Below are 26,149 nucleotides of genomic sequence, written 5' to 3'. Positions count from 1 at the left end.
ACGCAGGGGCGAGCAAGCAATAAATATAATAACAGTGTGTTAAAACATGTGGAAAAGAAATAAAGATGTGAAAGAGAGATCAAGATTCGGGGAGGGTGTAGCAGGTTATAATTCTAAACAAGGTAGTCATGATCTCATGAAGACAATGGTACCTGAGCAGGTCTCATGGGGGTTTTGAGTGAGCCATGATCCACGCATAGGTAACAGCGATGCCAAGGCCCTCCGGTAAAGTGTTTCTGATAACCAGTGAGCAGACCAGGATGGCTCGCACGCAGAGAGCAGAAGAAGGTGTAGACAGATGAGAACCAGACCACGTGGCCCACAAGGTCCACTCTACAGACTGGCTGCTTCTCTGACACAAATGAGGAAGAAGAAAAATAGGATCAACACTACTTTTTAAAATGCTCTATCTGGCTGCTGGGTAGAATTCTGGCTCAGATGATCAGAGTGCAAGCTGGCCAAGAACTCAGAAGTACCGCTAAACGATCCAGATGAGAGGATGGAACTCTGGGCCGATATCGTAGCGGCAGAGGTGGTGAGAAGGGACCAGATTGCTGGCTGGATTTTGAAGGTGGAGCAAAGAGGATTTGCTGGCACACTGGATGTGGGGCATTTTTGGCCTGAATTATTGGAAAGACAGTAGCGCTGGCAATGGAGATGAAGATTTGGGTGGAGCGGGGGGGAGCGGAAGGTCGGGGCTCAGTTTCAGGTAAGTTAAGGTGAGACATCGAGCAGGCAGGTGGGCATGAGTCTGGAAAGAGGTCTAGGCTGCAGATGTAAATGTATCTAGTCATCAGCATTCAGATGGCTTCTAAAGCTTTGAGACTGGATAATGTCAGCAGGAGAGTACAGACCACGAAGAGAAGGCGCCCAAGAACGGCGGGCTAGGACACTGCCCTGGGAACTCAGGAGGAAGAACTGGCAAACTCTCATGAAAAGGAGGAGGAAGAACAGCACGGGTGAGAAGGGAGCCGGCAAGGCAGGAACTAAACCCAGCAGGGGTGGTGTCCTACAAGCCAAGGAAGAAAAGTTTGGAGGAAGACTCGTGGCCGGTACCACTAATAAATACATCAAGTCAGACAAAGACCGAGACATGACCACTGGATTTAGCCATGCAGAGGTGATTCATGACAAGGGTTTTGGAGAAGTGACAGGAAGCAAAAGCCTGGTTGAAGTGGGTTCAAGAGGCTACGAGAGGAGAGGCAGCAGAGGCAGTGAAGCAGTGTGAACGCGGGATGCTGTCCAAGGCAACACAGAAACACAGCAATGGCTGAAGGGAAGTAGAGGCAAGAGGGTTGGTTTGCTTTAAGATGGGACAGCTCAGGAGAGGGGAGAGCTGTCATGCTCCGAACGGACGGCTGAAGGAATGTCTTCACTAGGCAAGGAGGGACGGCTCAAGGACACATGGGGTCTGTTGGTCTTGACAGGAACACGGACAGTCCATCTACAGGATCAGGAAGGAAGGCACCTTATGTGGGTACAGATGCTGGTAGGTAGATGTGGTTGTGCAAATTCTCTTGTGGTTGATACATTTTCTCAGTAAAGTGGGAATGAGAGTATCAGCTAAGAGGAAGGTAGGCCCCAGAACCCTGCCTCCTCTACAGGTAATGTAGCGCAAAATACTAAGAGTATTTGCAGCAACCACTAGCACAGAGTCAGTTTAGCCAGCTTCTGACATGATTCAGTATCATCATTCACAGGTCTCATTATTCACAGGTAGAGGCCAATGGCTTCACACAAATGGCATCCCTCATTCCATCCTAGAGACATACATGAAAAAATGTCATTAAAACCTCACTATTCAGGACCACTTTGGGCATCCTTAGTTACTGACATCAACCCAATGATCTTCAGTTGATGGTGTTAATCTCATTAAAAGGAGGTACCGATTTGTATTTGTTTACATGATCTTGGGCTTACTAGGATCATAATGTTTCCTGATTTTTTATTTTATTCTCTGCCTTCTGAAAACCCAGATTGTTTTCTGGGAAGTTTTCCATTCCGTAAGGACTACTGCTCACTGTTCAGTGGCTAGACGGGACCATCTGTCTCTCCCACCTTATCAGAACATCTGAATTTAATTCAGCAGTAATTCATCATTGAATTTGGTTGTAACTGGTTAAACAAAATATTTAAGAGTACAATTCATATCAAATTTTTGTGCCACTCCTTCTTGAACCACTCTATGACATACATTTTGGAAGAGAGCCATCAAAAGAAACAGTAAAAACCTGGTTAAAAAAACATAGGGTTTTTAACAAAAACCTCTGCCTTTTTTTTTTTTTTTTAATCCACGTAGTCGAACGCCCCAGAGCTCCTAATAATGTCTATCAAGAAGAAATTCAAACCTAGCTTATCCTGGTTTCTATCCCAGATTTCCCTCCCAGGGACTGTCTAATAATGTGTAAAAGGGGTCTATAAGGTCGTGCCTCAGGACTACCTAGAATCCTCACTGTGGGAAATTTGGTTCCACAGACAGCTTATGGAGAGCACAGCTGAAACATCCTTTATAACCAATGCTAAGGGGTAGGTTAAAAAAAGTTTTTATATCCAGGATTAATTCCTTAAGGCATCAGAGGTTGTCCTGGTGCAGACATCTATATGCTCCCCAAATTATTGTCAACTATCAGATATTTTAGAAAGTCTAAGAGATCCAGCCACGGGAAATTTGGCTATTTAGCAAGAGAAAGTCTCAGTGGATGGCCCTCCAAAACTTTATGGTTACTGGACCACATATTTAAAAGACAAAGGAGAGTACATGCCCTTGTAAATAAATTCTGTTGTGCTTTGGAGGATGAATTCAAAAATATAAAGGCTGATACACTTAAAGTGCATGAGACCATTAAATCTCTTTGCACAGCTGTCAGTGAAAAGTGAAATATGTCGTTCTGGCTGAGAGAGCCTCAAAGAGAACCACAAACCAAATCCTTACAGGTACAATATAGGTCTTACTTCACTGGTGTTTTACCCTCCTCTCCATGATCAAAAATAACACACAATATGACATCAAAAAACATATAAAGAAATGCTGAAATGGTCATGAAACTAACAGCTCTGCACATACTGAAGAAAAGATGTTTATGGCCCGAGGACGGCGCACAGGACAACACAGATGTCAGCTGAAGGGCAGGAAGGATGGTAGGTGGAGCAGCAGTCGCTGTGGAAAGAGACAGAGTCGCAACTGTCAAACGACTTCAGTGCGACAGAAACTGTTCCAGCTACAGATGCTGCGTGACCTTGGCTTGAATGCATTTCAGAATTCGTTTTTTAATACTTGATGAGATGTTTGGGAATTAAAATGAAATGTTAGCATAACCTCTTCCTTGCTCACATATATAGATTGTATTTCTCTCTGGTACTAGGATTTCCCCACCTGGGAAGCAGAGTCATCTTGAGGCTTTCTCCCTGCCGAATGCAGCAACCACTAGCACAGGACTTTCCATACTGAACGAGTATTTGACTTTGACTTGTGTTTCTCCTCTGATCCCCTAAGCTCCTTGGGGACAGCGACTATGGTGTTTAACTAATATTCTTGAGAGCTTCACACAACGCCTGGAGTGAAGTAAACATGTGTGGGATTAATCAGATCCCTCCTCCGTCCCCTCCTAAAACTGTGTGTGGCTTTAAAATACAGGCTCACTCATAGCATAATGTATAGATGTGTCCAATCACCACGTCGTACACCTAAAACTAATGAAACACTGTGCATCGACTATACCTTAATGATTAAAAAAAATATATAGACTGTCTCCCCACCTACCATCTCCATCCTTACTTAACCTTTCCCAAAATTTCTTGGCAAAAATTTCTACTCCACCATCTGTTTCATCTCCTTTGAAAATTATTAACACTCTACTCTTTTCTTTTTCTTTTTTTTTGAGATTTATGATTTGAGAGAGAGAGAGAGAGAGAGAGAGAGAGAGAATGCAAGCAGGGGGAAGGGCAGAGGGAGAGAGAGAATCCCAAGCAGGCTCACAGAGCCTGACTCAGGGATCGATCTCATGACCCTCAAGACCTGAACTGAAATCAAGAGTCAGATGCTCAACCAACTGAGCCACCCAAGTGCCCCAGTATCTTGTTTTCTAATGATCTACAATGGAGTGAGACTTACACGTTAGAGGACCACATTTTCATAAGGACCAAAAGCTAGATGGGAGTAAAATACTATATTTACCAGAATTTCCCATAAAGTAGGCTTTATGAGAAGGTTTAGGAATTCTGTTTAGGAATTCTTCAAGGGGAGAGATTTTGGAAGGGACCGACGTATTTTCAGCAACCAGGGCTAGCATGCCCTGGTTTCTGTTTGATATGTTCACTCAGCATTTAAATGGTTGCTTTAAAACATCGATTCTAATGCTTCATTTGGGCTTTGAGAGGAATGATACATGAAGATCTTTTAATTCAGTCGTCTATCATTTGGGCTCTAGACCCAGGTTACGTGATTCCCGGCACACTATCATTTATAAAATAATCAGCTTTGGAAAGTATACTTGGGACATAATAAAATTTTCAACTTATGACTGACCATCTCAAGCACTTGCATATATTTTTAAGCTTTTTTTTTTTTTTAATTCCATTTTAGGAGGAAATTCTGGTATACCAGTGATGGTTTGTTCCACTTATTTTGAGAGCTATTGTGTACAAACTGGCCAAGGCTTTTGCAATAAACCTAAGATTTGCAAGTTTTTCACTGGTCCTACTATAGAATCTGGGGTTACCACCTCTTTGTGTATGCTCCAGCTGCCCAAACTCAAAAATTAATTTCCACAAGCCTATTATCTTTGTTATAACTATACACAAATGCCCAATATATGCTTGACTTCCTCACATTGACCCTTATAATCCTGTTACTGTGTGATCTGAACATTTCATCCTCCCCCCCCCCTGAAATAGAGACGAAAATCTCCTATGCCACAATTTTAAGTATGATTGAGAAGGGTTCACCTTCCCATTTTCAAGTGGCTTAATAATATGAAATCGTCAAAACAACATATATCTTCAGAGACAGCACATGATTTATTGTGCTGATTACCACTTATCCTGCCTATCCATGGGTGAACAGGAAGATGAACTTTTCAGAACAGAGCAAGACTTTTCCATAGATAAATGTTTCAGCTCTAGTACAACTATATATTTTCCCCCACAGAGAAAAGAAAATACCATATTTACTTTCGTAGTCTCTCCTCCTTGTTTTTTGGCCACATGCTTTTTTCTCCCCTAATACAACACTTTTCTTAATCAGAGGTCACTTACCTACCAATTTAAACCATCAAAGAACCTAATTTTAAAATGGTCTGTAAGCACCAAAGAGAGGTCTTTAGGTTCATACATCAAAACATATTCTACAATTTTTTAAGAGCAGAGCCTTCAAACATTTACACAGAGGCTAAATGCTTTGTACATAATTCGAGGGCACCAAATGATTGTAAACCCTTCATTAAGGAAAAGAGTGTTCTTCCAATTTATGGGTCTGGGAAGAAAGCCCGATCTGGGAGAAAAAGGAGCAATTACCAGGACATTGACTTTGCTAGACACTAAGCTAAGAGTTTCATGCGTCCTCTAATCTAATCCTGACCAAATCAGCAGAGATGTGACGGTATGCATCTCTATAGGAGGAAATAACGAAAGAGCTGGAATTCAAAATCAACATGGTCAGATATTCTTTTCTCTACATCAAACCGAGTACCTCACTGTCAGAGTAAAAGCTACAATGGCCATGAAAAATCACCTTCCTTAGTCTCCTCTGTAAGATTGTTACTTGTTCTTCATTATCCTTTGTTCCATGATTCCATATAAGGCTGAATAATGAAAATAATGACCCTCAGTCATTAAGGAGAAACCAGTATCAGTATGCATTTAAAAAGGTAAGGGATTATATAATGCATGTTCCCGATCACGGTATCTCCCATGCCAGGTCAGTATCATATTGTATGTTCTATACAATTTTAAAACTCCTTTGTATTGAAAGGAATAAGCTTCCTTTAGCTAGAAAATGAATCTCTGTGGATTAGCTCATCCCTTCACACAATGGCACTAAAATGAGTTATGATTTCTTTTTTCCCCACTATGAACAAGAGGAAAAAGGAGGAAATCTTTTACTTTGTGGCTTCATTATTTTCTCGTGGTAGGAATCTCCACATAACATACATAACAAAATACACATACTTATAATGCAAGATTCTGGACTGAATTTAGTTTTAAGTCCTTAATCATTTGGGGTTATTCAACACTTTTCTGTTCTCCATCCATTTAAATTGTTTATTAAATGCCTACTCTCTTCACGACACTGTGAAGAACATAAAAAGATGAGTAAGAGTAGCTATCACAGTGAATACATGTATCAAATCGTAAGGAGTGATAGAACAGTCAGAGGATCATGTTTCAAATGAAAGGAATGCTTATAAATAAACTGTTTCATATCCAGTTTGGTGAAAAGGAGATCGAAAACATATGCAGATTCCACACCGATTTCACTAAAAAATTGTATCCACCCAACAATTAAAATCGGAGGATTGACTCTTCGCAGCTCATCAACTGAAGATGTTCATTGATATTCCAATATTGTTTCTTACCATAAGGTTCCACAAGCTCCAGCAGAGTTTTATGCAATGTGCTTACACAGTTGCATAATTTTATGCTGACAAGACAGTGGATCAAAATTCAGAGAAATAATATAATGCATACGCGACTAGCAGATGCTGCGATCTTGTACGGGTAGGCTTTCTCAAAACAAGGATCAGTTGTCACAAGGAGACACACACTGAAGTGTGTTATCTCTGAACTCCAAATCGAAGCAAAAAGGAGGGAACACTATCCGATACACTAACTGGTTCGTTAATGGCAGCAACTACGGGGGGGGGGGGGGTGTTGGTTTTTCAGTACCGTGATTACCTGAATTATTTTAAATGCCCAGTTAATATGTCTTCAACTTTCTTTTGTATTTTTTGTTTAGTGCAATGTAAAAAATATAGTATGCAGTTGTTAACTTATTTTTAAACTCTGTCTTGTGAAAACTAGTAAATTCAAGCCAGTAGCAGAAACATTTAAACAGCTTTAACTCCCTGCTGTAAATGTCTGGGAAACATGGGATCATCTGTTACGGGAATGATCATGCTGGAGATCAGTGACAACCTACATTTTGATTAAATTTACTATCGATCCAGCAACCCTCTGAAATGCAAAAGACACTTTCTGTTTAGATTATTATTATTATTATTTGATCAAAGGCCCAGCAAGCAAAGCCATGGCAAAATATTTACAATTTTCCCAATAACCACAAAGAAGTTGCTATTACTTCCATATTGATTTTCAAATCCAGTTCCCATAAAACCAGATTCCTGATCCCAATCATAAAGACGTACTCCAATTTTTAATACCACTTTACGTCAAAACAGAACAGTTTTAAGGGCGGGCCTTTTTATTTAGAGGTTATAGGTTACTTAGTTTAGTATTGCTTCCAAGAGATGTTAACAATTACCCAACAATTAGTGAAGCATTTGCGTTCTATTATCAGGTTGCACTCTCTTGCGCAATCTGAATAGAGGATCGGAAGTCCTTAGAAGAGAATTCTCAGCATAGGTAAATTGATAATTGAACAAAACTACAAGCGGTGGGTGGATACAACCAAAAACCCAAGGTCTCACTTCCCTAGTTAATAATCACAACGACATATTAAGCAATATGGTGTTTCTGCCTCTGAAGCAGCCGTTTTCTCCCTGAATCTTTTATAACTGAGAAAAGGCTACAGTTAAGAGAACAGGCTTTGGATTCCAAAGGAGGGAACCCCCCCTTCACCCCCTGGTTCAACCCCTTACTAGTCATGTGATCTTGGGCGACTTAATTAAATTTACTTGGAACCTCCCATTCCTCAACTGTAGAATCATAGGGTTATTATTTCTCCTAACTACACGAAACGTAAAGGTTCTTCAAAGGCACTTTATGTCTTGCCACCAGAGATAATCACAATAAACTTAAAGGAAACGTCCCTGCTATTTTGGCCTAAATACCAATGAGGTGATATTTATTTAAAACATTAAGTTGGATTCCCACAGGAGGAAGTTTATCTTATTCATCTTTGCATCCCCAGGAGCCAGCATGAAACCTAACACAAAATATATGACTGCTGAATGATGTAAATCCTGATACCCACACACATATTCATGTCATATCCATTTCTGAGCCTACTGCCTTTACTGGGGAAATAGCAACTCTATCCCCTCTTTATCTCCACCACCAGCCCTCCCCCCTGGATTCCTGCAGCCCTCTCCTAAGTGAGGGTGCAGTATCTACTTTGGCTCTCCTCCAGTCTTTTATTTTTCCTTTTCAAGATAGAGTGCTCTTTCCAAAGTGTGAGTGGATCGCACCACACTTTGAAGACCCCCATTACTTGTAAGATAAATACAGAGTCCCTAACCAGGTTTACAAAGATCTCCATGGTCTGGCTCCTGCCCAGCAACCTCAAACGACCTACCTTCTAGCTCATTTCTGTTTTCCAGTCACACTGCTTCTCTTTCAATCCTTCAAATATTTGAAGCTTTCTTCCTTTGCTAATGCTCTGCCTAACGTGTTCTGCCTGTCAACCTTCGGCCCATGTGTTGCTTATTCCTCACCCTTCATACCTCAGTTTAATTGTCAGCCGAGCCTCTCCTGACCTTCCTGAGTCCTTACAGAACCAAGTAGGAGAGGCTTCAGAGGATTTATCAATTTATATTTATGTTCTTAATGATTGCCCAAGTACCTTCCCAACTCAAGTGTAGGCTCCACAGGGAAAGCATTTGCTTTTGCTCCCCAGATGACTTGATATTCAAAATTTTGTGGAATGCATGATTTTTATAAATATTAATATTCTAAGAGAACACTCAAGATCCAGCCTTGTGGTACCCTGACCTCATTTTGAGAAACACTACACTAAAAGAATAGGTGCAGAGCATTTAATGACGTATAAAGTCAAAATAAATAAAATACAAGGGCAGTTGGAAGAAGATGCAAAACTTAACTCTTTCCCAAGTTTGAAAAATATTATTTTCTCAGACTTAGAGCCTTATTTCTTTCAAGTTGTGAACATATGTGAATTTCATAGCAAGCCATTTTTTCTTCCCGGACCAAAGGCTAGGAGGGAGTTTTGCAGGAGAAATTAAGTACAGCTCAATATTGCATACATCCATGGAAATACAATCATCCAGACATCCAAAGGGCTTTTAAGGCATGATGGCTTAATCAGAATATTTTTAGTACAAATTCTAAATTCTTAACAAATGAATATCACACCATCTGCAATGAATGCCTTGAGTGGCCAGAAGCTGTGCTACAATTTATTTTAAGAAGAAAGAAATTCACTTAAGGGAACCAGAGCTGGGTTCCACAGCCCCTTCATTAGATGGCAAAATTAAGTTGAGTGGGAAGGTGAGTGCTACATTTTTTGTGTGCAATTTTAGAATTATATGTTAGTTGTGCTACACCTATCAACTGCAGGATAGCAGGCAGGTGAGAAGCTGGAATTCCATGCTAAAAGCTTATTGTCTTAAAAATGTGAAGGGGAGAAAATGGAGAGATCTGATAATATTAACAGCAGAAAATGCACCTATGGACACAAGGAGACCATCTTTTGTTGAGCTGTAGAAAGTTAAGCAAGGTGATTCGTAATAAAACACCTTCGATCAATCCTTGCCTGGGCATCTCCCTCTGGCAGCGTTTGCTCAGCTCTCCCGTAGTCTCTACACAGGTGCGCGAGCACTGACTTGTCCCTCTTGCAAGGTCCTTAAAGTTAGGGAAACGCTGAGCCCCACGGAGCCTGTTCAAGAGCAAAGAGATGACACTTTGGGCCCTGGAAACCCGACGGGATCTTTATTCCATTGTCCCCTGCTGACCCCATAGCAAATTATATTAAAGGCTCACCTGGGTCGAGACCACAGCCAGCGAGGCTGCGTGAGGCAAGACCGGGCCTCCCAGGCTCTGCAGGGCGCTTCCCCGCACGTCCTTCACCGCCTGGCCCGGGCGCACTCGCGCCCGAATTTTCTCTCCATTTAGAGTACAACCTGGTCCTTCCACCATCTCCCAAACGGTACTGGGGTTCACTAGTTGCAGGTCCCCGCGGAGAAAGCTCCTGTGCAACTCAATCCGCGCGCGGGTTCTTGCGCGGAGAGGAAGTTCAAATCTCCCGCGCTTCCGGCGCCGCTTCGGCCGCCAGGCCCCGCCCAGCTCAGGCCCGTCTGGCCCCGCCCCGGTCCCCCGCTCAGGTCCGTCTGGCCCCGCCCCGGCCCCTCCCGTCGAGGGCCGCCTGACCCCGCCTCAACACGCCCGGAGTGCGTGGAACCCACCCCACCCCGCTAAACTGTAACAGCTGAAGCAATTGGGACTCCAGAAACTCCAACCTTTTTGTTTTGAGGTTTTGCTCTTGTCTTTGAACTATTCAATACACGTCCATTTTGTGATCTTGTCCTCTAATTCTGCCCTAAAATTCAAGGTCGTCTCTGTCTTGGCAGGCTTTGGTTTTTGTATGCCCTATTCAGATGTGGGTAAGGAAGAGAGGAGCTCAGAAAAAGGGGTTTTAGAACAAGCAGCCTATGTATTTTCTCCTGTAGAGTTAGCATACTTTCGAAAATGTGGCTTTATATACCAAATATATTTTAGTATCTATGTTAAAAACCCTTTCATGTTTTAGATAGCTGAGCTAAGTGAGCTCTACCAAAATTCATCAACCATTCTTTTATGGGATGCCCCAGATGAATGCTGTTTGAAATTGCTTTATAAGAGGCAGGGCTCTATGGAAATATGAAGGCAATGCCTAGCTTTTCACATTTACGCAAAGATGCACGCATATAAATATATGAAGCTAATGACTCCATACATTTTTGTAAATAATAAAAAATCCAATCTTTTCTGAAAATTAAAATATAGCGCATTAAAACAGAATGTTCATTTGTCTGTGATTTAATCAGCCTATCACTGTGCTGTAGTTAAACCAGAAGAATATGTATACCAGAGCCTTGAATTCAAACATTTAAGCAGCATTAAATATTTCTCTTTGTGGGGAGAGATTAGTGATCAAGTTAGCTGGATCGCGTTCAGGATTCTTTGTACTTTACTCTCTTGTTTAATTGTTGTTTACTCTTCCAGGTCAAATTACTAAATAATTGAGAAAGAATCCTCCTGTTCATCGCAACCCAAATTCAGTCATAATCTCTGCCCATTGATGGAGGAAAGTGCCATACACCTTTCTTGCTTCTACCTTTGTATTAATTATTTATTGCAACCTAGTAAATTACCCCATTTTTAAATTTCAGAGTTCCTGCAGGTCAGGAACGTGGCAGTGGCCTGGCTGGGTGGTTCTGCGTCAGTATGTCTCAGGCAGCTGCCGTGAAGGTGTTGGCCAGGGCTGCCGTCGTATCCAGGCTTGATTTTAGCGGGAAGATCCACTTCTGAGGTGGCTCACTAGCACAGCTGTTGACAGGAGGTCTCGGTGTCTCATGCCCTGAATCTGAGCTCCCCCGGAGGTGCGGTCTAAAAGAGAAGGCAAGGAGAAAGCTGTAATGATCTGTATTACCTAGCGTCTCACGTGACACATCCACACCTTTGCTACTTCCATTCGTTAGAATCCAGTCAATCCGTGTAGCCCGTAGGGGGTAGAGGTGGGGAATGAAGTTTATTTCTTGAGGGGAAGAGTATTAAATAATTTGTGACCATATTTTAAAGCCATCGCTATCTTCATTAATCTGAATGATTCATCCGAGACTTCTCATTTCTCTTTGGATCAAATATAATCTTTGGATTATATTTGGATCAAATATAATCTTTAGTTGGAATTAGGTTTACCATCCCCCACAGAGCTCAGTAAGAGTTGGGGAGTAACACTGGAGATACCAAGACACTTCATGGACGTGCCCCAAAGAGCCAAGCCAGATTTTGTTTGTATGGGACTTGCCTTTGAGTATTGTGCTACTTCTCTTTTTATCCTTCCTTGCATCCGGTTACGAGTAAAATCACACGCGTCATGCGTCTGCAGCGCCTGTCAAGAGTCGCCTCACCATTGCAAGCAAACCTACGTGGGTACAGACTCTCGGTGCTCTTCTTAGACTCTGTCAGGAACCTCCTAAAGGCCATCCTGTCTCCCCTTAACCTTTCACACTCTGACCAGAGTCATCTTCTGAAGCATGATGTATTCCCTGATGACTTTACAAAAGTCATTTGTTTTCTCCAAAACTCCTCGTCTTCGTATGTAAAATCAAATATATTTTTCCTGTTAACCTCCACATGATTGTTCAAATTCCCAAATAACATAATAAGATCTGAAAGCACTTTGAGAAATGTAAAACACCCTACAAGTTCAAGGAATTAAGATACATTCTGTTTGCTACTCTTACAATATTTCCTGTGTTTTGTTTCTTGGCTCATGCTATTATTCTTAACTTTTTCTTTTTAACTCCTCTTCAACCTAGCTTAGTGACATTCTCCCACCTTTAAATCCTAGTTGAATGCATATCCTCTAAAAAACCTTTCAGGTACAGTCAGAATTAATTTCTTGTCTTCTGAAGTTGGTTTTCCCCTAGATTTTACCAAACCTACCTGGTGTTAGATTTAATTGGGTGCATACCGGTCTCCCACTAGATTCATTCCTTGAAGACAGTCGAGTGAGTATTCTGTTTATCTTTAGACTTCCCATAGCACTCAGGATGTTCTTTCGCACATAATAAACATTCAACGAATATTTGTTGAATTCAATTATGATTATTAGAACTTTCTGCCCCCAGGTACCTTTTCTTATATCTTTAGTGTCATTCTTATGAATTGAGATTTTCTGGTCTCAGAAGTCCTTGTTAAAATAAACATTAACAAAAATAGGTAATACCTTAAGTTCCCTATGGTATACTTTCTTTATTAGATCAACAAACCAAAAATCTCGATGTATTTTTGAGGAAATCTGATCAACCACATATACAATCCTTTGTGTACATTCATTTCTATCAATTTATCTTCACAATAACCCTGTATGATAGGATAGATAATATTTGTATTTTATGGATAAAGGAATTGACTTTCAAACCAGTGGTTATTTTCCATGATCACATGTAGGGACCAACAAAGTTACAGAAATGAAACCCAAATTTTCTGACCCTGAGACTGGTATTATTTTCACTAACATCACAGGTACGTGTAGATGAAATGAAGATGTCTTAAACACTGGAAAAGATAGCTTTCTCCAGGACCTCAGTCACTAATGTAGAGCACTAGTGGAAAACGTGTTGAACAGGGTAAGAAATCGCCAAAAAGAGATGGAGGGGAGCTAAAGATAAAGATGAATTTTACTTCCAAAAATTTGCATTAATAAAAACATATTTAATGCCTGCTCTGCGTGAGGCACTGAGTCAGGCTGCACACAAAAGATTACAATGTAGTTAGGGATACTGACATTAAAAGATGTAAAAGGAAGAGAGAGCCCATGTTATGTACAAAAAAGGATTTAGAGACTGAGAGAATTCATTGAAGGGACACATCACTCAGAAGCAATATGTCTAGGAGATGCTCAGAGAAATGATGGAGTCTGAGCCAGTCCTTTAAGAAGGAGGGCCCCAGGTAAGTAGAAAGGTCAACTAAGAGTATTCTAAGTAAGAGGAATACAGGCAAATATGTGATGTATTTAAGACACAGCGATTAAAGCAGAGATTGTCAGGCAGGGGAGTAGTAATAGATAACACTGGAAAGATTCCTAGGGACCTCTGTGTGGAGAGCCCAGGATAAGGAAGAGCAAAACTCATTTTCCTGGGATATGGGCAACCATGAAACGTTTGAGCAGATGTAGGGACGCCAACAACAACTGAAATCCAGAACTTCAAACTATGGAGAGGAACCCACTCTGCAGTTTGGATCCCTTATTGGCTTATTCCTCATTAAGAAATAGATGCGGATGCCTGGGGAGCTCAGTAGGTTAAGTGTCTGCCTTCAGCTCAGGTCATGATGCCAGAGGCCTGGGATCGAGCCCCACATCAGGCTCCCTGCTCAGTGGGGAGCCTGCTTCTCGCTCTCCCTCTGCTGCTCCCCTGCTTGTTCTTTCTCTCTCTCTCTCAAATAAATAAAATCTTAAAAAAAAAAAAAAAAGAAGAAAGAAACAGATGGGTCACAGCTGCCCATAGTAGGTGGGCAGAGTTGCTTACATAATGCCGAGTTCATAACACTGAAGAATCCTTAGCTCAAAATTCCTCTGTTTTCACTAACAATTATCCCAGATACTTATCTCATGCTTCTGTGCGCCAGGCAACGTTCAAAGTGTTCTGCAAATGCAGACTCTTGATCCTCACAATAATCCTCTGAGGTTAGCACTATTCTTATCTTCATTTTACAAATGAAGGAACAGGCCCAGAGAGGTTAGGTAATTTGTTCAAGGCCACAGAGTTGGGATCCAACCAGGAAGCCATCGTCTTCACCAAATATTTTCAGCAACATCAATTATATTACACTGGCCTTCAACCAGATATTTTTTGGCAATGACTTAAGAAATGGTGGTTTAGAGGAAAAGCAACCTTTTAGTCAGCCTTATATAGGAATTAAAGACAATTTAAAAACCTTCCCTTAGTGTATTAAGTTATGACGTATTTTGGAGAGTGCAACTTTGTTTTCGGCCTTCTCTTTACAAAGTCTTGGGCAGATTTTTTAGGTGGAATGATAAAAATGTAGCAAGGGGGAAATTTCTTTAATTTCTGTGTTTTACATAAATTACCTGAATATATTTAACAAGTAGAGAGATAACATCCACCCCTCTCAACATCCTCTTAATTTGAGCTCTGAATAGAGGAAACAGTCATTAGTGAACATTAGGTGCAGGTGTTTTTGGTGGTATTTACTAAAGAGTCTCCAGTTTCTAACCATTAAGAGAAACTTTTAACATTAGACTATCAGAAGAATAATAAAACACACAGCAACAGAAACCATTTTGACAGTTTTATTGTTTGAAGCAGATCGCAAACGTTGAGAATTTGCAGAGCAGTGGATTTCGTTCCACCGAGAAGGCTGGAAGTGCCAGGTGACAGTTTTCTGCCAGCAAAGTCACAGTCAAAACTGCAGAATCAACCAAGGGCTCTGAAGTGATGCACGAAACCACCCTGACACATCGAATCTTTTCAGAGTGCTGTGAAATCTAGGATTGCGGTGCTTTAATTCCAGCTTTGTTTTGCACGATTCTCCGCAGAAGGGACTTTTCTCATTTGTTTTGTAACTTAACCATATTAAGTAAGTAAAGGTAGTTTCTGAGCATGAACCTGATTTGGGGGACATCAATAACGAAATAGTTATTAAGCACTCACAGAAGAGCCAACATAATCTCTTCATGAGGGTTTTCCTCCATGAGAGAGGATAGGAGAATTGATTTCTTTCCTATTCTGAAGCAGAACAGTGAGTTACTTTTTTGTTAATATCTTGGGGCAACATTCTTCATCAGTCTCAGCCTCCAGAGAATGTATTCAGGTTGAGGCATGAAATGCACCATTTACTCATTCATTCAAAAAACAATCACTGGGCTCCTCCTACGTTGCAGGAAGTGTGCTAGATCCATGGATACAGATGAAAGTCAGAGTTCTAAGCAGCTCACAGACTAGTGCAGGGAGAAGAGTTCTCTAACGGGTAAGCTCCAAGCGCCACAAGCAGATGTGGCCAGGAGACCTGGGATTCCAGACACCCCTGCCCCATTTTGAGGAGGAAGAGAGAGAAGTGCATCTCATGAAGAGTCGGAGAAGGGGATTTTCAGGCAGATGGGGAAGAAACAATTTCTGAAGCCAGGAGGTGTGAGAAAACTTTGTATTAGGGGAACTGTAAGAATGTCCGGAAGACAAGAGGTCAGGAAGTGAGGGCTGATGGAGTCCAGGGAAGTCAGCAAACCAACATTTGAAAAATCTAAGACGATGTGCAGAGAAGTATGGATATTATTTTGAGAGTAATAAGGGAGCAAATAAAAATCTTATGCAGGAGAATGACATGATTACATAAACTTCACTTAATGGTCACCAGAACAGTGTGAAGCAGTGATTCTCAACCAGGGCGATTTGACCCGTTTGGGGACAGTTGGTCACATCTAGGGGGAAGGGAGTGCTATTGGCATCTAATGGGCAGAGGGCAGGGATGCTGCAAAATAGCTTACAATGCACAGGACATGCCACCACAACAAAGAAGTCTCCGGCCCAAAATGTCCACAGTGCTGACGTTGAGAAACCCTGGCGTGTTATGCTGATTGATGGACCTCTCCCCAAGTTCACGTACTCATCCTTGGAACTTGTGACTATGTTTCCTTACACGGCAAAAGAGATTTTGCAGATATGACTAAGGATTCTGGGGTTCAGTGAATAGCCTGGGTTATCCAGGGGGGCTCAATGTAATCATAAGTGCTGATAAGGGGGAAGCAGGAGAGTCAGAGATGGAAAAGGTAATGTGAGCACAGAAGCAGTCAATGAAGGAGACGTGGTGACACCAGGCTGATGCCTTTGAAGATGGAAGAAGAAGCCATGAGCCAAGGGATGTAGGTGGCCTCTAGCAGCTAGAAGGGGCAAGGACAGAGTCTCCCTGAGAGTCTCCGAAAGGAGCCAGCCCTGCTGACCCCTTGATGTCGGGCCAATAAGACTGGTCTTGGACTTTTGACTTCCGGAATAGTTGGAGAATACATTTGTGTTGTGTTAGGGCGCTTAACTTGTATAGCAAGCAATAGGAAATTAATTTATCTGTTTTGGAGGATGGGAGAGATGGGAAGCAAATCTCGAGGCAGAATAAACAGTAAAGGAGATGTCAATATTGCCAGGCACTTATCTGAGCACTGTAGATACGACAGTGAGCAAGGCAGGAAACGAAAAAATTCCTGCTCTCTTGAAGTTTATAAACTAGTGATTTATATGAGTTCTTGTTATACTCCAGAAAATAATCCCTTGAATAATGCTACTTTCCTTCCCCCTTCCCTTAGACATCAGCTAACTTTTTCTATTTTGAATAGAAAGTTTTATTTTTGATATATTCAAATTTATCAGGATTTCACATTATGATTCATACTCCCCTCCCCCTCTAAGGTCATTTCAGTGTCATAAAATATCTTTCTACATTTTTTCTATTAACTTTATTTATAGTTTTCTTATGATCTGTTAATTATCATTCCCAATTATTACTCACTTCTTCAAAGCAATATCACTAACCCTACCCCTGCCATGTGTTGCTATAGAAGAATAGACTTCACCACACCACTGTCAGGACCAGCCATGTGACTACCTTTGCTCTGTGGAGTGTGAATTCTCTTAACTGATCATAAACTTGTGGGGGAGGGGCGCCTGGGTGGCTCAGTCTTTAAGTGTCTGCCTTCGGCTCAAGGCTTGATTCCTGGGATCAAGCCCCACATCAGGCTCCTCTGCTATGAGCCTGCTTCTTCCTCTCCCACTCCCCCTGCTTGTGTTCCCTCTCTCGCTGGCTGTCTCTCTCTCTGTCAAATAAATAAATAAAATCTTTAAAAAAAACCCACAAAAAACAAAAAACAAATAAACTTATGAAGGAGAAATACAATGTTTATTGTTGGAAGCCACTGAGATTTTGGGATGGTTTGTTACACTACATAACTTAGGGAAATGTGATTAAAACACTTATGCTTATATTTAAGTCTTTAGGCTATGATGCCATCATTGTCATATGCAAAGTTATCCTTAATATACAAATATGTTTGGTCTCTCTATTGTGTTTCATTGATCTATCTGTTCCTGCACCAATTCTTTTTTTTTTTTTTTAAAGATTTTATTTATTTATGTGACAGAGAGACAGCCAGCGAGAGAGGGAACACAGCAGGGGAGTGGGAGAGGAAGAAGCAGGTTCCCAGCGGAGAAGCCCGATGTGGGACTCTATCTCGGAATGCCAGGATCACGCCCTGAGCCAAAGGCAGAGGCTTAACGACTGCGCTACCCAGGCACCCCTCCTGCACCAATTCTAAATGATTTTTATGACTGTGATAATATACTGTGTCTTAATGTCTTCTGAGTTCCTACTTTTCAGTCTTCCTTCTCAAAATTATACTAGCTTCATAAGAATGTTTAAGCTTACAAGTTATATTTAGACATGTTTCCTGTTCTCCCCAAAATTTCACTGAAATATTGATTACAAATACATTAAATATGTAGGTAAGCTTGGGAAGCCATTCATAGTTTTACAATGTTAACCTGTCTGCTTTTATTAAGGTCTCATTTAATCAACTATAGAAATTTTACAATTTTCTATGTAAAAATATTGTGTTTTCTTCCTTGGTTTAATTACTAGTTGTTTCATTGTTTGGGTTGCTATTTTAAATGGTATTTTATTTTCTATTATAGTTTTAGTTGTTGTTGTATTTCTGTGTGAGCTGCTAGACTTCAATATGAAACGTATATGCCCAGCTGGGGGAAGAGAGGAAAATATTAACACTTCTTTGTATGTTTATTTTTTAAATTTTACTTTAACATTTTTATGTTTAGGCAAATAGTATCTAATGTATTAATACATGAGTTCTGTAATAATAAGAAGAGTTAATTTTTAGGAGGCACTAACTTTGTGCTAGGTACTACAAATGCTTTCCAAGTATGAATTTACTTTATCCTCACAATATCTTAAGTGGTTAAGTGTTGCTATTATTATTATTATTATTATTATTTTCATTTCACAGACAAGAAGAGTGAGGCAGAGAGTAATTATGTAATTCGCCTAAGTTCACATAAGCAGTAAGTAACAGAACCAAGATTTGAACCCAAGGCAATCTTGCTCATAGTATATACACTAGTTTGTATGTAAATTATGTAATTGCAATTTATAAATAAATATTGGGGTCATTCTAGGCTCATAGGATGAGTTGGCTTGCTTTTTAAAGATTGTTTTTTTAAGTTTTATTTATCAATTTTTAGGGGAACCAATATTTTGAGACTAGTAGAAAAATGCTATTAATCTTTGAAGGTTATATTGTATCTGGCAATTCACTTAACTCTTTTATTAGATGTCCTAATTTGTTCATTCTGTTGGGTTTTCTATGTAGATGATCTTATCATTTCCAAATAATGACAGTTTTATCTCTTCCTTTCCAATTCTTATCATTCCTTATTATTTTCCTTGTCTTATTGTGTTGGCTGGGGCCTTCAGTACTATATTGAATAGTAGTGGTGATAAGAGATATCCTTGCTTTGTTGAGTTCAAAATTTCTTCAATAAGCACTATCTAGCTGATCCTTTTAAGTAAATACTTTTATCAAGTTAAAGACATCATATTTATTCTCAGTTTTCTTAGTTTTTCATCTGTTTTATCAGTACATAACCGCAAAACTTATTAAAAGCTTTCTGTATCTACTGAGATCATTTATTTTTCTTGTTTAGTCCATTATTATGATGAATTACATTGATAGAATTTTGATCAGTAAACCATTGTAGCATTCCCAGGATAATCCTATCAATTCATATTGTATCATTCTTAACCGATTATGAATTTATTTGGCTACTGTTTTATTTCATATTTTCTCATTTGTGTTCAGAAGTGAACTAAGACTATTTACTGCTTTCTTCCTTTATATCATCCTTATCCAATTTTCTAAAAGATTTTTTCATTTATGACAGAGAGAGAGAGAGGGCATGAGAGAGAGAGAACACAAGTGGTGGGGGAGAGGGAGAAGCAGGCTCCCCACCGAGCAGAGAGCTTGACTCAGGGCTTGATCCCAGGACCCCAGGACTATGACCCGAGACAAAGGCAGATGCCCAACTGACTGAGCCACCCAGGCACCCCATCCTTATCCAATTTTTATACCAACCTATTAGGCTGATAAAATGACTCATGCCATCTTTGTTTTTTCTGGAAGAGCTTTCACAAGATAAAATTATCTGCCTTTTAAACTTTGACTTACCAATCTTTAAAGGACCCTATTTCAACTAACTCTGAGGTATTTAGTTAGCAAAGCTGTGTTATGACATTTTCTAGAGGAAACTGACTTACATGGTTAAATATTTTCTGCGATTCATCATAAGATAAGTGAGCTTTACAGCTTCACAGCAGAATTTTGAAATTCATAGTTTTTGGCAGTTTGGGAAAGGATTAAGAACATTAACACTTAATGTATATTTGTTTCATGTGGCATTGTTATTTTGGTTGCCAACCATTTTTGAAGAACATTTCCCCCACAATTCCTGTCAGATTATTAATGCAAAGAATTAAAATAATTATGTCAACATAAACTATGTTTTATTGGTCAAATTGAAAGACAAAAAGGGATCAGTTCCCAGAAGGTGATTACTATAATCATTAGAATTCTGGTGGGGACCATAGCTGTTCCAGTGAGAAGATACATCACGGTAATCATTTTTCAAATATGTGGGATTCCCACTGAAGGGAAGGTAAAGGGGCAACTGTTATCAGCCTTGACTGGGTCAGAATGTGGGGGGTGGATTTAGTGAGGAGGTCCCCTTAAGAAATAAAAGCCGACAAATACATATCTTAACAGCATTATTTAAAAGATTTTATTTATTTATTTGAGATAGACAGAAAGAGTGTGCACACAAGCTGGGGGAGGGGCAGAGGGAAAGGGAGAAGCAGGCTCCCTGCTCAGTGGGGAGCCCAATGCAGGGCTCGATCCCAGGACCCAGGATCATGACCTGAGCCGAAGGCAGACACTTAATAGACTTGGCCACCCAGCCACTCCAAAATCTTACTAGCTTTTAACTAGCATCCCAGGCAGGGGTTCAGTCACTTTAGACCAAGGACCATTCAGTCATTTTAGGCCACTATCAAGAAGACACTGGAGAATCAACCTGGATTTTAAAACAGAAATGCTTCAATTATGCCATTTATGCCTTGTCATCTAATTGTGGACACTCCAAACTCTACCAGATTGTGCTGAAGCATGATTTGAAGTTCAGGCAACACTGAAATTGAGAGCTGAGGAATGACAGCAACAGATGGACCTTGCTAGCATGAAGCGATCAAAGGTGTGCAAAGTCTGAGCAAAACCACTCAATCCTGAGCTTGACAGACCATATAGAAGCAGGTTATGTCAATAGCTGAAGGTCAAATATAAATATAGTGAGCTAGTTTAAGACAGCTGGGTGTGCTCTATCCTTCTCAATCACATTCATATACCTGGGGATAACTTGTCAGCTATGTGCGTATCCATCTCTACCTATGTAATAAAACAAGGAGAAATCTTAGAAGGTGACTGAGTCCAATCCATTGTGTTTGATGTCTTAATGAGAACACGATAGTTAGAATATAGTAAAATGGATTCATATTCCTAACAGAACAGGGGGGTCCATTTCAACAGCCAAATACAAGATCACTTCTTGCCCTAATTTTTAGCATATAATTTTAATCAGCTTCCAAGGTCAACAAAAAAACTCAATCCTATTTGTAGATGTCTTGAAACCCATTAGAAAAACCAAGAACAATATTTTGATATTGTTCATTTTATGCAGCCAAGGTTCAGAGTTTATCTGATAAGCCTCAAGAAGGATTCTTTGGCATTTCTCATCTAATTATTGTTGGCTTGGACCCAATTTGAGCTAGTGATTAGGCCACAACAGGCTCTATTTTCCATTATTAATGTCTTGGACTTGAAAGGTTTATCAGACCCAAAGCGATTAGACATTTAAAATTCTGGCCTTTTTGCTTACTTGCTAAATACTGACACCTGAGATTTTTCTGTTCCACTATTCTCATTTGTGAAGCAATTGGAAAATGCTCAGGGGGAAGGTGTGTGTGCCTGTGCGCATGCGCGCACGTGTACGTGTTTCAGTCTTTCAGGGGTAAGCATCCACCTTTAGAAAATATTCTACGTTTGTTAGCAAAGCTGAGAAACTCTGCATTCTCTTCCTGGATTAACTCGACTAAGGCATCAGAACCATATCCTAAATGCCGACAGGAATTACAGTCTACTTGAGATGTGGAGGTTTGCTTCAGCAGACGTTATGTGACAGCTTGATTATCAATGGTGTGATTAATTCCTCAGCACACGCACATCAGGACTTGCTTCCGAGGTTGAGTGCTAATGTGAAAGGGATGGATTAGCGCGGCACATTGGGAATTCAAAACTCCCAGAAGGGAAGTTACAGTAAGCATGACATCAACTCAGATAGAAAAGGCCAAGCAAGTTACAGAAACATTTGCAAGGATTCCAGATAAGGAAATAATTTTGTACAAATTTCACCTTAGAGTGTCTTTCAAACTGTATAGGAAGTTGAATTGTTTTACAGCAGGGCAGTCAATAATCTTCCTCAGTGTCGCCTGGATTTAGTGCTTCATTTTAGAAAAAGGAATGATATTTCAAAGGAGAAAACCACTACTTGGAGGATTTCTGATTACCCCAATGATGCCTGATGGGAGAAAGTCTGCACAGAGTTCTTGATTGATAACCTAGAAAGTTTAAAGGATTTTTCTTTATAGAAACTATTCTAGAAGAGTAGAAAATGTAGCATTGTAAGTCTCCAGCAGAAGTTTGAATTTGGCTTCTGATAGATTCGTGAATTTCTTAAGAACTTCTCTTTTGGTATTAGTTACGGATTATATGTGTGTGTGTGTGTGTGTGTGTATGTGTGTGTATATATATATATGTATGTATATATGTGTGTGTGTGTATATATATATGTATGTATATGTGTGTGTGTGTGTGTGTGTGTGTGTGTGTGTATACATATACACAGAATGTATGTAACGGAAACACAATTATGGTAGCTTCACAAATAGGGGTTTCTTTTTCTCGTATATTAAGTCTGGACTTGGTAGGTGAGGTTGGTGTTGTGGCATGATATCATCAACATCCTGGCCTTATTTTGTCTTTCTGTTCCTTCATCCTCACGGTTACTTCATGGTTCCAAGATAGCATTCTCTACCTCTATAGAACATCCTTCTGTGTTCTAGGCAAGAGGAATAAGAAAACTATGAGGAGGAAGGGCTGGCACCTATGTCAGGAAAGCAAAACTACATAGAAATTCCTGGTAGGTTTCAGCTTATTTCATTGACCAAACAATGTCATAGGATCAGTCATTGCTGTAATAGAGTCTGAAAATTGGTGTAGATACTTTTTCTTTTCTTTTCTTTTTCTTCTTTCCTTTGCTCTCTTCTCTTCTCTTCTCTTCTCTTCTCTTCTCTTCTCTTCTCTTCTCTTCTCCTCTCTTCTCCTCTCTTCTTTAGCTGTATTGCCAATACAAAGTAAATGAGGGTTCTTTTGGTAAAAACAAAGGAGAGGATGGATATTGGGTAGGCAAGCAGCACGTTCTGTCACATGTTGCTTCAAGATATATACCAGTATCCATTCTGGTTTGGTGATGCCTATGACATTCCGATTGTTATTTTGTACACCATGCCTTCTTATCCTTATTTGGCTTGATTAGAAGTGGATTTTATTTAATGTAGCTTTAGCGCACAGAGCTGATGTTCTCAAGGAGTAATGGGGTCCTGAGCGTGTGTTGCTCAGGTTCATTCCTCCACAGTGCCCCCAAACAGCAACACCAACCACCCAATTACTCATACATGCAGAAAGGCTAGGGAGGGGTGCTAGGTTGGCAACACTGGATACAAAGTCAAAAGCGATGAATCTGCCATTATTCTTCACATGGTGGCCTTGAGAGTTCAAACCTGAAGGATAAGCTATGTTGATAGTAAAAACTCAAAGCAAACGCTGGTAGAACTAACAAGATAAATAGACAAATCCAAAGGAGATTTTACCATCCTTCATTAAGCGCAGATAATAAAATCTCCAAGATAAATCATATGTTGGGAAATGAACCTTATTCAATAAATTTAAAAGGCTTGATGTTTTAAAGCGTGTTAACTGATAAGGATAGAATTAATGTAGATATCAATAGCATAAGATACCTAGATTAGCCCAAACATTTGCAAATTAAAGAACTCCCTTCTAAATGTCAAAGAGATCAAAGATAAAAAAAAAATCACGAAGGAAATGAAACTTAATTTGACTACAGTTATAATGAAAATATAGCCTCTGAGCATTTGCGGGATGCTGCTAAAGCGGTATTTAAAAAGAAAATTCTTAAATTAGGAAAGAAAAAAAAGATTTTAAAGATTAAAAAAAAGATTTAAGGTCACTCTAAATTCCTACCTTAAGAAGCTAGAAAAAGAAAAGCAATTTAAACCCAAATATACAAAAGGACAAAAATAATAAATATAAGTATAAACCAAGAAATAAAAAATGAACAATGTAGAAAACCAATGAAACCAGAAGTATCTGAAAAGATGAATAAAGTCCATCAAACTATAGCTAGATCAATAAGGACAAAAAAGTTAAAAAGAAAACTAAATCTATTTTCAGGAATAAATGAGAGGGCTTTTTAAAAATACTATAGATATTAGAGGAATAAGATGGGACTATTTTGAACAACTTTATGACAATGTGCATGACAATTTAGCTAAAATAGACAAATTCCTTGAAAAACACAAGTTTCAAAACTGACATGATAAAAATGTGAGTAGCCCTGTAATAATGGAGTTGAATTTGTCATCAGAATCTCCCCACAACTAAAACATGAGTCTCAGATGGCTCTATTGGTGAATTCTAGCAAACATTAAAGAAATAAAGAATGCAAATCCTACAGATAGTGTCGCTTAAAATAGAAGAGGAGGTAACAATTCCCAGCGTTGAGCAGGAGGCTTATAGCAGACCTGGCATTTAATTTTTACCCTACTTATAAGCTAATATATTAACCTATTACTATTTCATACATTCTGGCAGAAGATGTGAGATTCCTGGATCAGAGACTAATGACTTTATTACTCACAGACAGCAAGCAGCATGAGTATCATTATGTTTGTGTCTGTCCCCCTTTTTCTTGAGGCTCCCAGAAGTGACACAAAAGGGCCCAAGTGGATGCCCGTACATGCAGTGAATTGCATTGCAGAGGAGGGATTCTGAGGCTGGAGAATCTACTGACCGGTGTCTGTCTGGTGACCAGGCCCTAAGTAAAAATCAGGAAAAATGGTTTTGGGGTTAGCTCAGCTATTGGCATATTCCTAGCATAGGGCAAATCACCTGTGTTTTGGAATCCTGACTTCACTATCCATAAAATCAGAGGATTTGGACAAAGTGATTTCTCAGGACCCTTCCAGCTCTATAATTGTAACTGACTATGTCCATGAATTAAAGAGGGTTGGAAAATGGAGCCTGAAATAATTTTCTGTAATAGAATTAGGAGCATAAAGTTAAAGACATGGTAAATTCCTTTGGTCAACTTCTGGCCCCAAAACATCAGTGGCCCCACCCTATGATTCATAAATTACCAAGGGATCTGTAACTTTGTAACATTTCCATTCACGGTTTCAAATCTGTGCTGCTCATAATATTCTTTTCATATCCATTTAAAAATATCTCTTGACCCCTTGAACAAAATGGGTTTGAACTGTGCAGGTCTCACTTATATGCAGATTTTTTTTTTTTTTTTTGATAAATACAGTACAGCACTAAAAAAGTATCTTCTTTTCCTTATGATTTTCTTAATAATATTTTTTATAACTTACTTTAAGAATACAGTATATGATACATAGGACATGCAAAATAGGTGTTAATCAACTATTTATGATATTGGTAAGGTTTCTGGCAACAGTAGGCTATTAGTAGTTAAGTTTTGGGGAGGTCAGAAGATATGTACAGATTTTCAACTGCATAGGGGGCAGAGGTGCCCCTAACCCCCATGTTGTGCCAAGGTCAACCGTATTGTAAAGTCACCTTGACTCTTGCCTGAAATCAACAGACATTCTCCCCCTCAATTATTCAAAATTTTTAACTTCACTTCTTAGATTAGCATTTCTCAAATTCGGTCTCACATGATGTTATTTAAAAAAGGTACTCCAAGAAAAATGAAGTTTTTGGAAACATTGGGTTAAAGAAAGGTGGGGCACCTGGGTGGCTCAGTGAGTTAAGCATCTGCCTTCGGCTAGGGTCATGATCTCATGGTCTGGGGGCTGAGCCCCGCATCAAGCTCCCTGCTCAGCGGGGAGTCTGCTGCTCCCCCTGCTCATGTTCTCTCTCTCTCACTCTCAAATAAATAAATAAAATCTTAAAAAAAAAAAAAAAGAAAGAAACGTAAAAGTGGTTTCTCTTTGTGTGAACTTCCAAAGATCTTAACTGTTCACTATGGAACACTGTTTCCCAAATCTATCTGACCACTGAGAGGCATTCTAAGAAATATAC

The 26,149-nt window shown here is 39.8% G+C and overlaps 1 protein-coding gene and 1 long non-coding RNA gene across 4 annotated transcripts in view; both read right to left on the bottom strand.

The window, feature by feature from the left end:
* The window catches only part of NEIL3 (nei like DNA glycosylase 3), an 80,236-nt gene extending 70,062 nt beyond the window's left edge, over positions 1–10,174 (bottom strand). For all 3 annotated transcript variants that reach the window (XR_006782584.2, XM_045813446.2, XM_045813444.2), the window contains exon 1: positions 9,895–10,174. Coding sequence is in view for 2 of the 3 variants with exons in the window: in XM_045813446.2 (XP_045669402.1) it covers positions 9,895–10,050 (156 nt within the window). In the remaining variant the exon portion in view is untranslated. The remainder of the gene's footprint in view (positions 1–9,894) is intronic.
* Positions 10,175–10,902: 728 nt separating this feature from the next.
* Positions 10,903–26,149, bottom strand: part of LOC123802603 (uncharacterized) — a 263,437-nt gene continuing 248,190 nt past the window's right edge. The window contains exon 7 of the long non-coding RNA XR_006782583.2: positions 10,903–11,499. This is a non-coding gene — a long non-coding RNA (uncharacterized LOC123802603). The remainder of the gene's footprint in view (positions 11,500–26,149) is intronic.

This window comes from Ursus americanus, chromosome 27 (genome assembly GCF_024610735.1).
Source record: "Ursus americanus isolate L20-20 chromosome 27, mUrsAme1.1.p, whole genome shotgun sequence".
Lineage (NCBI taxonomy): Eukaryota > Metazoa > Chordata > Mammalia > Carnivora > Ursidae > Ursus > Ursus americanus.
This window is presented reverse-complemented; position numbering and strand designations above follow the sequence as displayed.